The 15,388-nt window shown below is 38.9% G+C and overlaps 2 protein-coding genes across 3 annotated transcripts; one reads left to right on the forward strand and one right to left on the reverse strand.

The window, feature by feature from the left end:
- Window positions 1-1,143: 1,143 nt before the first annotated feature.
- On the reverse strand, window positions 1,144-4,566 carry TRAPPC5 (trafficking protein particle complex subunit 5). Of its 2 annotated transcripts, none has more exons than XM_014066598.2 (2): window positions 4,460-4,566; window positions 1,144-3,029 (listed from the first exon to the last, which is right to left on the reverse strand). In XM_014066598.2, the coding sequence occupies exon 2, from the start codon at window positions 3,023-3,025 to the stop codon at window positions 2,459-2,461; it is 567 nt and encodes a 188-aa protein (XP_013922073.1). In that variant the 5' UTR covers window positions 3,026-3,029; window positions 4,460-4,566; the 3' UTR covers window positions 1,144-2,458. The 2 variants fall into 2 exon arrangements, with proteins under 2 accessions (XP_013922073.1, XP_013922072.1); XM_014066597.2 differs by having other exon boundaries at window positions 1,144-3,032; window positions 4,460-4,541.
- A 180-nt stretch (window positions 4,567-4,746) lies between these two features.
- LOC148048111 (perlucin-like protein) lies at window positions 4,747-15,181 on the forward strand. The gene is made up of 7 exons (XM_087707833.1): window positions 4,747-4,864; window positions 5,792-5,935; window positions 9,999-10,085; window positions 10,699-10,827; window positions 11,574-11,728; window positions 13,270-13,367; window positions 14,681-15,181. The coding sequence occupies exons 2-7, from the start codon at window positions 5,929-5,931 to the stop codon at window positions 14,808-14,810; spliced, it is 606 nt and encodes a 201-aa protein (XP_087563959.1). The 5' UTR covers window positions 4,747-4,864; window positions 5,792-5,928; the 3' UTR covers window positions 14,811-15,181.
- Window positions 15,182-15,388: the final 207 nt, after the last annotated feature.

Consider the following 15,388-nt stretch of genomic DNA (forward strand, 5'->3'; position numbering starts at 1 on the left):
GTTTAATAATTATATCAATTTGTATACAAGTATATTAGATTGATGATACTACTAATAAGAGCCAAGGTGGCGCAGTGGTTAAATGCAGCACTGCAGGCTACTGCTAGATCAGCAGGTCAGCGGTTCAAATCTCACCGGCTCAGGGTTGACTCAGCCTTCCATCCTTCCGAGGTGGGTAAAATGAGGACCCAGATTGTTGGGGGCAATATGCTGACTCTCTGTAAACCGCTTAGAGAGGCCTGAAAGGCCTATGAAGCGGTATATAAGTCTACTGCTATTGCTATTGCTATAATTGGGAAAACAGGGAATTGGAAATTATTAGAGAATGTTATCAATGCTAAAATGATTGAATGACTTAGGAGGAAGCATAATAACAATGTATGCAAAGATATCTTGATTATCAGTATGTGAATTTTGAAAACATTCAAGTGATGACTACGGAAAGGACACAAAAAGACTTTGTAACCAATCGACACACTGTGTGTAGTGGAAGAGGCTTTTATGTTATATGTGTTGTGTGTTTGTCTGAAAATAAAATTTTTATTTAAAAAAAAAGAAAAGAAAATCAACTCAGTCCTTGGGTGAATAGACTGAATTTAACCCATGCTTGGACTCTTCAAGTAGCACACAGGAGAATGAACCTTCACCCTCATACTACACCTGAGCTACAGATATTCGACACTATTGCAACTCAACTTTATATCTCCATCTCCAAGTGATGCTGTTGTTGCCCTCTCACAGTGCTTGGAAGCTGATGGGGGTTTGAATGGGGGACGAGAAGGCTTAGCTCAACTTTAGCAAGACGGAATGGCTTTAGATACACAGAGCTTCTGACACTCTGATATCTTTAGCTCTGGCTAGATCTAAACTATCCCAGACAGACCTTGTCCACAATTTGGGGGTTCTCTTGGACCCACAATTACTATTTGAAGAACAGGTGGTAGTTGTGGCTAGGAGAGCCTTTGTACAACTTTATGTTGTCCACCAGTTGTGGCCTTTCCTGGATCAAGAGTCCCTGTGATCAATCGTCCAAGTCCTCATGCTTGGACTACTGCATTGCGCTCTACATGGAGCATCCCTGAAGAGCATTCGAAAGCACTGGTGGAGAATGGGCTCCATTCAGAAAGAGAAACTAAAAAGTAATTAAAGGGTCAATCAGCAAGTTTATTATTTGAGTAAGCAAATTCTCCCATATATCTAGTGCATTAAACAGTAAGAACAGATTGATGTTAGATGTATTAAATGACAAATCGGTCTTGCACCATTCATCATCTCCTTCCAGATGTTTTTGCATTCAGTTCCCACATTTTTGACAAATAAATGGTCATATTGTCTGGGAATTTGATTTAAAATTTCAGCCTAAAATATTGACAAGTCTTTGGTTGGGTAAAGCTGGTCAAAACTACATATATAAATAGAGTTTAAGCCAAGATTTGAAAACACAATGATCCATTCCACTTTGCATCTGGAAGAAGAAATAAATCAGGACTAACTTTCATTTTGTCCCCAAAACAGGATTGAAGAAACTCTGGTTTATTATTAAGCACTAACTGTAAAACCTTGGATTGTTTAGATGAACTTGAAAATGCGCTCAGGCCTGACACTTGTCAGGAGTTCTATCCACATACACAAGCTATTGCTTATTGTTCTGTATGAAGTCTATACGCATGGTCATCTCATTTATTTTTTCTAAAAAGAGAGATAACCATGTACATCACAGTTATAATTACCCCCCCCCCTTCAAAATATAGCAGGAAAGAGCTGTATGAAGGGATGATTAAGTTAACAGGAAATGCAGGTGGCTCTTGGCCCAACTTTCAAAAGAGCTTTACTTGATAATCTATCAGTTTCTGCAGATAGGTAGTCAAGCAGATTTATCTCCTAATGCTCAGAGCAGAAACAACGTTGTCAGTAAAAAGTACATATCACAGAGATAGGCATTGCATTATACTCTCTCTAAAAATCACATTTTAGATGAAATATCAACATAGGTCCAACTTCTTATATCAGGTACACATAGGAAATTGGCTGCAATTGTCATGAATAAGGGAAAGAACTAAGTAAAAAGGACAATAGCATGAGCAAATAATTTGGTGGCAAAGCATACATTTTTCATTAATATAGTCAAACTTCAACAGGACAGTAACAAAGAAATTCAATATACTTCTTTCCCAGACTGGTATCCTCTAGGTATTTGGGACTACAACACAGAATCCTAGAAGTCAAGGATGAAGTATACTGCAGATTACTTGACAAGAACTTGGTTGAGAATGAACACAATAACCTTTTCCCCATGCTGGCTGGATCTTGCTTTCCATCACCAAATACCATTTGTATATAGTCATTTAAAGTACATATGAATAAATTACTTTATCATAGAATGTGTGCATCTTTATGTACATACTCTCTATATACATATACACACAAGGACAATTTGAATTTATTTATACAAAAATGGTCAACGGCCATCCAACGCTTTGTCACGTGCTATAACTGACTCATCAAATTTAATCATGAGTGTGGTCCCTTTGTGCCAATGAGCTGTGACTTTAGCAGGGAAGCCACTGCAAGTGAGCATGGCCTCCACGATGCCAGCAGTGAAGGAAGCACAGTTGAGGGTGCTGTTCTCCTTGGGAACTGAAATATAAGTATTGATAAGAGGCTCTTTCTCAATGATGTAGTAAGTCTTGTCATCATCGTTGGCTTGCTCAAGCTTGTCAGCCTCCTTCCCAAAGAGAGCCTTCCAAACCGTCACCTTGATGAAGAGCAGAATATTGATGACCTTGGTTTCACGTTTGCCATTTTTCTCTCGCATCACCAGCACATCCAGGATACGGGCTCCCACCTGCTGGCCTAGCTCAGAAAGTTTGTTTTGAAGCTCAGAAACAGAATAGACTCTGTTCTGGCAGTACTGTACAATCTCGGAAAACAGCAGGGAAAAGGCACTGAGGCTCACATCAGTCTTGGGTCGGGTGAGTGAACGTTCAAGGATAGCAGACTTCCCACGGGTAAAACGTGCATCCATAGTGCTACTGAGAAAAAAATTATTGAGGCAATAAGCACATGGCTATAATATATGGTGCTGTTTAATTTAGAGACAGAGAAGCATGTGGGTAAGGGAGAGAAAAGATAACAATCTTTTCAGTGATTCAACAATAGCTATGGAAATATTTTTCTATATCTTTGATACCAGAGATCACCATAGAAATCAATTAAACTTGATGATTGGGAGATTCAGACTGGAAAGCTAACATTATATATCTGCATTATGTAATATTTTCAGATTTACGTCATTCGTACGTTTGTTTTTTATTCTATATAAACATGTGTGTAAATGTGTGTATCTATATATGTATAGCTATGTGTATAAAATTTAATTTAAATGATGTGATTGCATTTATATTATATATTTAGGTAGTCCTCCACTTACATTCATTTTGTGACTGTTTGAAATTTCAATGGCAATGAAAAAAGTGACATGATGGTTTTCACACAACCATTGCAGAATTCTCCAGTCACATGATCAAAATTTGGGGTCTCAAAGTCGTCATCTGTAACCTTCCCAGGCAGCTTCCAACAAGAAAAGTCAATGGAGGAAGCCAGATTCACTTAACAACTGCATGATTCACTTAAGAACAAGTGATTCACTTAACAATTGTGGCAAAAAAGGTTGTAAAATGGAGCAAAACTCACCCAAAACAAAACTAATAACTATCTAGCTTAGCCACAGAAATTTGGGCTCAACTGTGATGATAGGTTGAGAACAATTTTATTGTATAACCATATCTGTACTATATATATGTATATGCATATGTATATATAAAAAATAATCACATCATTTAAATTAAATGATAGAGATAGATATAGATAAAAACAGATCTATGAATGACTGTTACTTATGATTAACATACAACATTCTGATTCAGATGAAACTGAAAACAGCAACAGAACATTATAAATTTCATTATGTTGACTTTTCTGATTGGCAAAAGTGAAACTATTCTGGGTGACAGTACGATTTTAGATGCTTTTGCTGTTAACTACATAATTATAAATCAGAAGCACGGGCTTACACAACTACCCCATTTCAGGGAGAGTTTCCTTTAAACTCCACGGGTGAAAATGTCTCCAAATTGTTTTGCTTTCTATGATGGCCTTAAGGGTCACTAACGTCCCTCCCCCCCCCCCCGACCCGCAACCTTATATCGCACAAGATTTCTAAGGGAGGAGCCCCGTCAGCCATATCCGATGTTCAAACTTACTTAATGCACATAAGCCAGGCAGAACCTTGCTCATATCAGACACCAGCTGTCCCTGGAGTGAGACCTCCCTCCAAATTAGAGAACGGGGGATAAAACGACCGTGACAGGAAGGGGGGAGCAGGGGGCACATAGTTTATCTTGCAACACCCTCCCCCCCCCCCCCAAGTCGTCCACACACACCCCTCCCCATCTCTCACCCAAAGAACGAGATCAACCCTCAACTGCGGTCCCTTTTCCCTTCCGGCAGCGCGACTCCTTTCCGGTCCCTGGTAGAAGGACCGGAAAGAACAAGCGCACAGCGGAAGCTCCAGGAACCCGAAGGCGTCGCTATGGCAACTGGGTCCGCGGCCCAGCCCATTTCCCTTAGCGCTCCCCGAACTAGCTTGCAAAAACAATGGGAGGGCACTAGATGGCAGTAAAGAGACACGGGACTGTCTCGAACAGGGGGAATCACAAACTCAAAGCAACGTGAAGATTGATCGGTATCATTACAGTAAACGAATATAAGCTATTTTATTTCATACAACAGCCGAATGCTTCAAAATGATATGCTCAGCACGTTACAATTTGTCATAATTGAAATGGCTGCTGAGCAAATACTGGTGAGTTATAGCAATAGCACTTAGACTTATAAACCGCTTCCCATGCTTTACAGCCCTCTCTAAGCAGTTTACAGAGTCAGCCTATTGCCCCCAACAATCTGGGTCCTCATTTTACCCACCTCGGAAGGATGGAAGGCTGAGTCAACCTTGAGCCTGGTGAGATTTGATCTGTCAAACTGCTGGCAGCTGGCAAGCAGCAGAAGTAGCATGCAGTACAGCACTCTAACCACTGTGCCACCGCAGCTCAGTTCAAAAGAGAGGTTTTGTATGCTTAATTTAGGAGATAATTCCTGACTTGAACTGTGTAGTAAAATTACACAATTAATTTTGCTTTGCGCATTGGAAAATTCAAAACACTTCAGCAGTCACTTTCCCAATAGGATATCATTTTATGGGAGTATCTATGACAGTGTCAAGTTCAGATGTGCTTAGATGTGTTTATTGTCCCCAAATATTTTGAAATTCTTTTTCATGTTTCCTAGCTCTGTGGTTTTCTACTTTTTCCTTTCCCTTAATGTTAGATCGAGTGAATGAAGACACACTCAGGGTTCAGAGTAACAAACAGCTCTTTATTAGCACAAGTCAACTATGTATAATCCAGCGAAGGTTCAGTCTGACAGCAGCCCTTTTATAGGGAGCTGTCAGATCCTTCGACCAATCAGATTGAATCTCTGTTCCCGCCGGAGCAGAGGACCTTGGTGAAAACCATTACCAATGTTTCTGGTATCTAACACTTAATATCCTGTCTTCCTTTGAAACAGATCTACTTTATCTGGATTTATCAGAGCATTTCCCCACATTTTACCCCATAAAGCTGCCATTTCCCTTCCATGCTAGCTCTTGCTCAATGAAGGGATTGAGTGAACAGCTAAAAAAAGTCCCAGTATGGAAGTGTTTGTGTTTGTTTGTGTGGTATCTAAACTACAGAAAGAACTTCTTGGAGTTTTGCAACACAGAAGCATTGTCATCCTCTCAAAACAAAACACTGATTGTCTTTGGAGAAGTAGCTCGATCTCATTTTAAAGAAATTTCTGGAGCCCCATCATACCAGAAGAATAGAACAAATGGAAGGTAGGAGATTACCACTGATGAGATGAGATGGGATAGATAACTTTTATTGTTGCTTTTTTCTGTGCACACAACAATGGCACACATTAAAAATGAAATTCCAATGCCAGCTTTCAAAATAATATATATATATGTATGTATGTATGTATGTATGTATGTATGTATGTATATGTATATGTATATGTATATGTATATGTATATGTATATGTATATGTATATGTATATGTATATGTATATGTATATGTATATGTATATGTATATGTATATGTATGTATATATATATACATACATACACACATGTATGTATGTATGAATTATATATATATATATATATCATGTATCATGATTGGTAGATTGGTGCTGATTGGTGCTGGCTTTGGGTCCGTTGTTGTTTTGTGTTGTAACGGCCTGGGTGGTGGGTGGGGGCTCGTTTGTTTACCAGGGCTGGTTTCCAGATGTCTGGTAGGGGGAAGTATTGTTACGTTTATTCATGTTGTGGGGATGTTTCTCTATTTTGATAACTTCCATAATTATTCTCTTGTTGAATAGATTAATCTCCAAATTAATTTAAATTAATTAATTTTGAAGGAACCAGGTTAATCTGGTTCAGTTTTGGAGATTAACCTGGTTCCTTCAAAATTAATTTCATGTCCTGTAGCTTTAAGGTGCTGGAAAAGGGAGGAAGATTTTTCTTTTTTTCTTACTGCGTTCTTGTGTTCTGCGGTGCATGCATTTATTCTCCTGTTCGTTTGTCCTATGTACGTTGGCTATTTTTTGGTCAGTGTTGAAGGCTGTCTTGATATTGTGTTTGTGAAAACTTTTGCTGATTTTATCTGTTGTGCCTTTGATGTAAGGGAGGAGGTTGCTGATTTTGTCCGTGGTGCCTTTAATGTAAGGAAGGAGGGCAATGCCGTTGTCCTGTTCTGTGTCTCGGTTTTTTGGGGGAGCCTCCCTTTGGATTAGGTTGGTACAGTAACGTGAAGTCAGGGGAGGCAGGAGAGGCACAGCCTCACCACTGTCAATCATGAAAAGGAAAAAAACATGTAAACGGGAAAAGGCGAGTGCTGAGGTTAGGCTAGTTAGCTGCTGCCACACCGTGAATGACTGCCTGTTTAAAAAAGCCTCTAAAAAGCGCCCTCTACTGTGAGGCAGGAAAACTGCAGGCCTCATCTAGTCTGACTTTTTAGGCGCTCGAGCAGAGTTAAGTGAGGGTTAAAAGCCTAAAAAATCCCGAGGTAGTTGAGGCACACAGTTCTCCTGCCTTATAGTAGAAGGCACATTTTTTAGAGGCTTCGACTCTGTCATTCTGTTTAAAGCTGCAGCATCGCTCTCACTCTTCCTCCTCTCTTTCTCCGTTTCTGAAATATGAGACAGATTTCAAAGAACATAATGATTATGGGAATCTCTGGACAACCAGACTTCCTCAAAAGACCAATGCTTTAGTAACATCTTCTTTTGCTTTGTCTGCATGAAATTCCTATGTATCATCCCCAATTCAGACCTGAGGCTATTTAAAATCATCTTTAACTTTTTCAGTTTTGAAAAAAATGCCTTTTGGAATGTTGTAATTGTGCCATAGGTATAATCTGGCACATGTTACTGACCACATTTGCTTCTGTGGTCAAGGTTAGGGAACTGCTTATCTATCACTAAACACTTCAGACTACTCTGACATTCTAGAACACTTGCAGACCTTATGTGGTTTCCTGAAAACACACACAGATTGACATAAACCTGGACAGAGCCGTGGTTTTCTACTTCCGTCACCAATGACTGCATTACAAGTTTTCTCTTCTACTCAAGTCAGCCAGATGTTCAAACTGGATTTGGCATTCTTATCCACCTATCGAGTCCTTCCCAAGGACCTGGGATAGGCAGATGTAGATGTTTGAAAGTGTTAGAGGAATTGTCGCAGAATGTAAGCTGCCTTTTGCAATTGATTGATGGTGAATTTGTCAGTGCTGATGGTGTTCAAATGGTGCTTTAATTGTTTAGGGGTTGCACCCAAGGTGCCTATTACTATTGCTTTCTTTTGCTACAGTTGTTCTATTTCTATTTGCAGGTCTTTGTATTTTGTTATCTTCTCCATTTCTTTCTCTTCTTTTCCGCTGTGTCCAGGTACTGCCACCTCCACTATCCAGACTTTTTGTCTTTCTTATCGACAATTGCTAAGTGTGACGTGTTATGTGGCAGGTGCCTGTCTATTTGAATTCTAATGTCCCAGAGGACTTTAACTATTTTTATTATCATTTTCCTCTGAGGACTCGCACAAGAGCAGGGAAACACGGGAGGCGTATTGGGAACCAATAGAGCAGAATATTTGTAGCTCAGGGTTGAAATGAGGGATCCTTGTTGCTCTCTGAGCTTGGTTGTTTGCTTGCAGATGTTTTATTATCTAAACTAGGTAACATTATCAGTGCTACCGACACCAGTAGTGTCTGCATTTCCCATAGCTGTTTTACAGCACAACAGAGTTAGTTATATTCTAGACTGGATAGGAGACTACAGGTGCCACCCCACACCATTCTGGCTATGGTAGCACTATGGGCCAAGGTGACAATTGTGGATCTGAAACTCTTCAGTAGCACGGAATTGGATTTCTTGAACTTGTAACACTAGTGAGGAGCAGAACTAACTTATGATCATTTGTTCATTTCTGTTTCTCTTTCTGCCCCATTTATACCTTGGACCTTTTGCTCTTGGATCCTTATCAAGAGTGATGCCAACCAGAACTTCGCCCACATCACCATACAACCTTCCTCCATATAATCTGTCAGCTAGGCTACTCATCAGAACAATGGTGGTGCAATAAAGGGGTTAAAAAGGACCTATCTTTGTGTCAGGTTTTGTGAGAACCATTTTGGTGTAGTAGTTAAGGAACTAGGCTAAAAAGCGGTTGATTATGAATTCTACTCCTACTTTGGGTACGATGCTAGATGGATGACCTGGGCCTAGTCTCTCTCTCTCAGCTCCAGGAAAGAGGCAATGGCAAAAGTGGCATTTCTAAAATCTTGATAAGAAAACTTCAGGGAGTTCTCTAAGTGGTCACCAGAGGTCATCACTGACTCAAAGCCCCACCTTCAAATAATCTACTGCCAAAGGGGAGAGAATGTGGGAAGGAGAGGCAGGACAGAAAGGCATCCAAATATCTGGGAAAATAGGAAAGGCCCATGGACTTGTGAAGCGAGGACAGTCCCTAGCTTGGACTGAGGATCATCCCGACCCTGTTATTAGTCCACTTCATATGGAATCTTTAAAGTCATCTTCAGGAATATCCAGGATTACAGTAGGTCTTTGCAGTGTATTATAAAGGTATACATCAGGGAATTCTTTGCATACAGGAGGAACAAGATTATGCTCAAAATACAGAATTCCAAAAAACAGTTGCACACTGCCACTGCATCCTACTCTTTAGAACAGAATGATGGCAAACAAGAGGTAAGAGATACACTCAAGTTAATGTCAAATGTGGTGTGAGTTAAGGAAGCAGGCTAGAAAGCGGGAGTTCTACTCTTTTCTTTGGCCGGAGACAGACATTAAGCCATTCTCTTTGACTTACTGTTACTTTCCCCTGACTTCACCTTCAATGTAATATGTGGCTGAAGCCTTTTTACACACACACACACACACACACACACACACACACACACACGCATGCACGCCCGCACGCCCGCACACACCTCAAGTGGTAAGCATACCAATATTCCTTCCTCCTCTGAGTTGGGCTAAAGAGTGTGTTTCCCAGCTAGTTTTCATGCATAAGGCAGGAACTACAACATAGTCTCCTGGTTTCTAGGCCAACAGCTTAACCTATACACCAGGGGTGTCAAACTCATGTTGTCAGGGTAGCATCATGTGATATATCAGGAGTTTTATTCCCTTTTGCTAAACTGGGCGTAGGCACGGCCAGTGCATGACACATCTGGCCCATGAGCCGGGAGTTTGACAGCCCTGCTCTACACCAAACTACACCAAGCTTATCTTATATAGCTACTTATGCAGCCATGAGGGATTTTTTTTTATAAAAAAAGAAAAGGGAAGTACTTAACAATGTTTCTTTCTCTAGTCTTTGGAAGCAACCTTGACGATTCTGAAAGAAATTACCAGAATGTTGTTCCTCCAAACAGAACAAGAGCAATGAAAGCAAAGTCAGGTATGAAATTCTTAAGAACACAAAAGCATCTAGGGATTGAAATTTAAAATCATGGGGGATTTTGCTACTTTGGGAAGATTAAAAAATCTCAATGGGCAGAGTGGAAAATACTTTCAATTATCCCCCCCCCCCAATGCCCTATTTGTGCTTATTTAAACAATTGCTATGATATTAATAGTGCTACCAGAAGAATGAGATGATTATCTTATGAATATTTGATTGTGAAATTGTTGGTAGTCTTCTAGTTGTTTTTTTTTAAATATATCTAGATGGCTTTGTTGAATTGTATAGTATCTTCAATAAATTATAAACCAGAACTTCTGGTTATCTTTTTAAACCCCTCTGTCCTCTCAGAAGAGCAGGTTTCAAAAGAATAAATGTTGATGACATGTGGTCAAGATAAAACTATTTTGACCCATCTCACTGCATCTTTCCCTTAATACCCTACGATGTGGTCTTCTTGCGGGGTGGGGAGATATTTTACTTAGGCATATCTTTTCAATATTCTCACTTTTGCACACATGCCTCTTTCTGCTTTTATACATCTGCTCTGCTTTCTACTACCAGCTATCTCACAATGTACTAATCATTGCCTTCTATTGGTTGTTTACAGAGGTGCCTTCACGGATTGCCAGTCATAGAGGTTGCATCTCTTCAAGAACATCTCAAATCATTCTTTACATCTTGGTGTGTGTATCCCTGTTGATCGCATCAGCTGCTCTTCTGCTGGCTTTTTTGAAATGTAGGTTCAACATTTAAATTACTTCCTCTCCTGATGTGCTTATTCATGTTAATTTTCATTATCAAACTATGTTATGAGAGAACTCATTTATGGGCAATAAAAATGCATTTAAAAATACAGCTATAATGAAACAGTTTCCCACAAAACAAGATGTTCACTATGCTACTTTCATTTCCTTCTAATCAGCCAACTTTGGAGGTGACTCATGCTATTGCATTTCTCTTGTATGGTTGATGATTGGTTCATTCAGTCACCCAGATGCAGAGATAGAGGAGAATTATGTGCTCTCAGCAATCCCAGAATGATTCCTACAGAAAGTAGAAAGTGGGGATCTCCTGGTGAGAAAAGTTCTTGGTGTTACTCTGAAAATGAGTAGAAATGGAGAATGTCTTCAGAAATATACATGCCTCAGCTAGCCAGAGAGTTGGCAAATTTATACTTACTGGTTTACCATGTTAAAGCTGTAATAAGTGGAAGGGGTTGGAGGAAAGTAATACAAACAGAAAATTAATGGCAGAAAAAGACCCAATGCTCCATTGACTCTGCCTTTGAGTTTCTTTTTTTGTTGTTGTTGTTTTCTTTTTATTTATTTTATTTATTACTATTTTTATAAGTCCCAGGAAAGATGATAGCAGATGTTTTGTATTTGTGCTATATTGGTATAGTTGGTATAGTAGTATGGAAGTATAAAGATCCTTGCTATGCCCTCTTACTTACCATATTGCATGACTCTCTGTGCCCTGCAGTTTTCCCTCCGTGTCCAAAAGGCTGGCTGAAGTTCCAGACAAATTGCTATTATTTCTCTACTGATCAACAACCTTGGGAGAAGGCACTGAAGAAATGCCAAATCCTCAAAGCTCACCTGGTAGTGATTGATGATAAAAATGACACAGATAAACAGGTGAGTTATTCCTTATGAGATAGTCTTCAGGAGTGGGTTGCTGCCAATTTTACTATCGGTTCGCAACTCACGCGCAATGGGTGCGTGTGTGCGTGCACTGTTCAAAGTAAATTGTTTTTTGCGCATGCACACGCACAGTCACTAAAAAACAAAATGGCAGCAGCCCAGCAGTGGCAAGGAAACCAGTTCGGGGGCATGGCAGGCCTGGGTCACTGCCAGTTCTGCGACCCAGGCCTGAATTCCACTACCGGTTTGGGTGAACTGGGCCGAACTGGGAGCAACCCACTTCTGGTGGACTTGTACTCTAAAGTTTTTTTCTTACAACTATTCCTCACTCAACCCTATTCTTACAAGAGGAAAGGCACAATACAGTACAAACATTTGCAATTGTGTGCAGTTCAAATTTTCTTCTGCCATCTGTTTCCTAAAGATTAAGTGTGAAATACATCTTAACATTTTAAGAGGCGAGTGTGTCTCCTGAACGTTCTGTTTCATTAAAGATTTGAAACCTTTTAGTATAAAAAACACAAGCATTTTAGCTAGCTGACATGTACACAGGCTTAAGAGTGGTTCCAGATGGAAGCTGCATTATCCCAATGCATAATAAAAAAATGATATTGGCATAACAATTACTGATCTGATTTTTATTCCAAATTTATCTTCTAAACCTTCTGTTCTAGCTTGCTGCTAAATGGTGGTATCCTGATTTATATTGTGAGAGGGACAAGAGTTAGTGCAGAGTTCCCTCTCTCTTCTTTGCACTAACACTGCCCCACCCTCCCTGAACCATTGCTCTTCAGCTGCTGTTTGAGATGGTCTAAGTAACTAAGATGAGTAATGGCTTGGAGACCTAGTGGTTACAAAGGAGAGTCCACTGTGAAATAAAACAGACTCCCCACCGCCTCAAGTAGAATGCCCCTTGCATCTGCCCACACTGTCACAAAATGGCCAATAGATGCCAAACCAATTGTATCCCTAGGGGTTTCTTGACTATGACATTGAACTGAATGTGAGATAGCTGATTGTAAAACTCCCAAGCCTATTGCCAATTTAAGGGGGGGGGGGGAGTTGCTTTAATGCCAAAACAGATAAGGACAATTTCAAAGCACCTCAGATATGAGTTCAGCAGGAAAAATAACTTTGCCACAGCATGTTCGAATTATACGAGTGCAACTGGAAAAAGATACAAAGATAATTGACCCCACTGTTGATCCCAATCTGTCCTATGAGTTATCTGTTGAAGTTTACTGCTGGATTGTGTTCTGGAAATCTTTGAATTTTCCTTTCAGTATAAATAATCGAGATTCATTCATTCACATCTCAGTGTTTGTATTTTTTTTAAAAAGAATTTTCTGGTGCAACTTTTATCAATACCTTGGATTGTTTTGAGAGAAGCGAAATTCAATAAACTTAAATCTGCTGCAATCCTAGTTTGGATGAATGCCACCAGTACCCTTAATCCTGATTCAGTGAATTGGGTCTCAGTCATACAGTAGCTCCAGATATTAATATAATCCTGTTTTGCTTTAACTTTCCCCCAGGAATTTTTGGACAATCTAAATACTAGCTATTGGATTGGCCTCAGGAGGCATCCTAAAGACAAGTGGATGTGGATAAATGGCAAACCCTTTCCAGAGACGTAAGTAAAAGTTACTGATGCTGGCTTTTTCTCTGATTGCTCACTTCATGGTAAACCTTTTAGGAGAGAAAAGGAAAGAAGGAACCTCTAGGAAAGCAGCCACAGATGAATGGGATTGAAATAGATTTTTCAAAACATTTTAAGATATTTTCTGACTATTGTGACACCTTTAAATCATGAGTATGCAGAATAGTTTAAAACCTCTTATTTACAAACTCTTTCTTGCCACATTCATTTAATTTGCTCAAAAGAAAGGAGACTGCTTCATGAAGATCTGGCCATGGAGAAGTCTATTGTAGGCTGCAGTTCAAGGTTTCCCTCGTCTTCCATTATAGAAAATCTAGATAGGACAGGAAAAATCATAGTTGTGAGCAACACTGAGGAGGAAATGGTGGCATCTCTTCCATAAAAATCAAGATTACACTCCTAGCTAGAGATGCTACCAAGAAAAGTTAACAACCATATTTACCTAACCATTGGGTAACATTCCTAGTGGAAGAATTCCCTAATTTGTCTAAGATGAGGACTTGCCTAGAGGTAGGTTCACTGACACATAGAGCTGGGTGTGGAAAGGATGATGGGCAGCCTGGCTTTCTATTCATGGCTGCCTTTGCAGGTTGAATGGTGGGGTATACTGGGCAGAAGATGCAAAATTGTCAAACAGTCAGATAGATATTACAGTTGGGACAGATCTTTATAGAAAGACCAAACCCTTTTTTCCATTTTATTCCAAATCTCAAGATATTATTTTGTAACTGCCTTCAAACACAATTGTGTAGTTAACCGGTCAACAGTGGATTGCAAAGTGCTATTGGAGCTTTCACAATTGCTATCCCTATTAGGAAAAAAAATGTTTGAGTGTTGGATTGTGGCTTTGTCACATTTTTCCAGCTGCTATAGGTTTTACATTTTTATATAGGCTTTTAGTATTTTTAATATACCCAGAGTCAACATGTGTGAGTTGGACAGCCATGTAAATCCACTGAATAAATATAGTTTGGTTCCTCTCAAAATCTTTACTTAATTCTTCTTCCTGCCTGGAGAGATTGGTGAGGGAGGAAAATGAATGAAATAAAAAACAAATGAAACCATTGTATATGCTGAGATACTGCAGAGACTAAATAGTGATATTTAAGTATCGTACAAATTATCACTTTAATTTTGGTTCCAATAGATTGTAAGAAAAAGCTTTATCCTAGCAGTGCTAAAGAACCTTAGGTAGAAAGTCATTCTGAATTTATTTATTCTTAACTGACACTGTAGAAAATAACTTTCTTTTCTAATAATTAATGTGTGTCATTCTTTCTTAACAGGACTCAATCCGTTGAAAATAATGAAAAAGAAAATTGTATGTATAATTTCTGGAATGCTTCTAAAAGTAGGAAAAAGAAAATTGCTTGTACAGAATATTTTCATTATATCTGTGAAAAAGAACAAATGTAAAAATATGCAATTTTATAAAGTTTACATTTTCTTCTTTGAAAAATCATGTACTTCATTGTTTGATGGGTTTTATAGAATTTCTTATGGAGTTACAATTTTTCAAATGCAGCAATAATCAGAGTAAGACATTCCAATTTGAGATGCTGCCACCTAACAAACACAATTTGCCTTTTCTTGGTTTTTTTGTTTTTATTATACTGAAACAAGACAAGGGGGAAAAGATGATAAGGTGGAGCATATTTTAAAAATGTTTAAGAAGAGTTGTAATTTTAAACAAGAAGAAACATCCCTATTCAATCATTCTAACTTGGAAAACAGTTGCATAGATAAAGTTAATATGTGACTTAAAATGTTAATGTAGCCAAAATAAGTTTTAAATAAAACTATCTGTAACTCTAGAGGTTTTCAAAGTTTTTTGTTCTCTACATAATTTATAAGCAACTAGTTAATGACCATAATAAAGTTATTTTGTTTTGAATTTTTCATCAAATAACTTGCTTTTCTCAAAGTTATATGCACATTTATGAATAGATGTAATAGCTTGACACTTGCTTGAAACATCACCCTTGTGGCAGATT

Source organism: Thamnophis sirtalis, unplaced genomic scaffold (assembly GCF_051295495.1).
Source record: "Thamnophis sirtalis isolate CommonGarterSnake01/CBP01778 unplaced genomic scaffold, rThaSir2_p1.2 scaffold_3, whole genome shotgun sequence".
Classification (NCBI taxonomy): domain Eukaryota; kingdom Metazoa; phylum Chordata; class Lepidosauria; order Squamata; family Natricidae; genus Thamnophis; species Thamnophis sirtalis.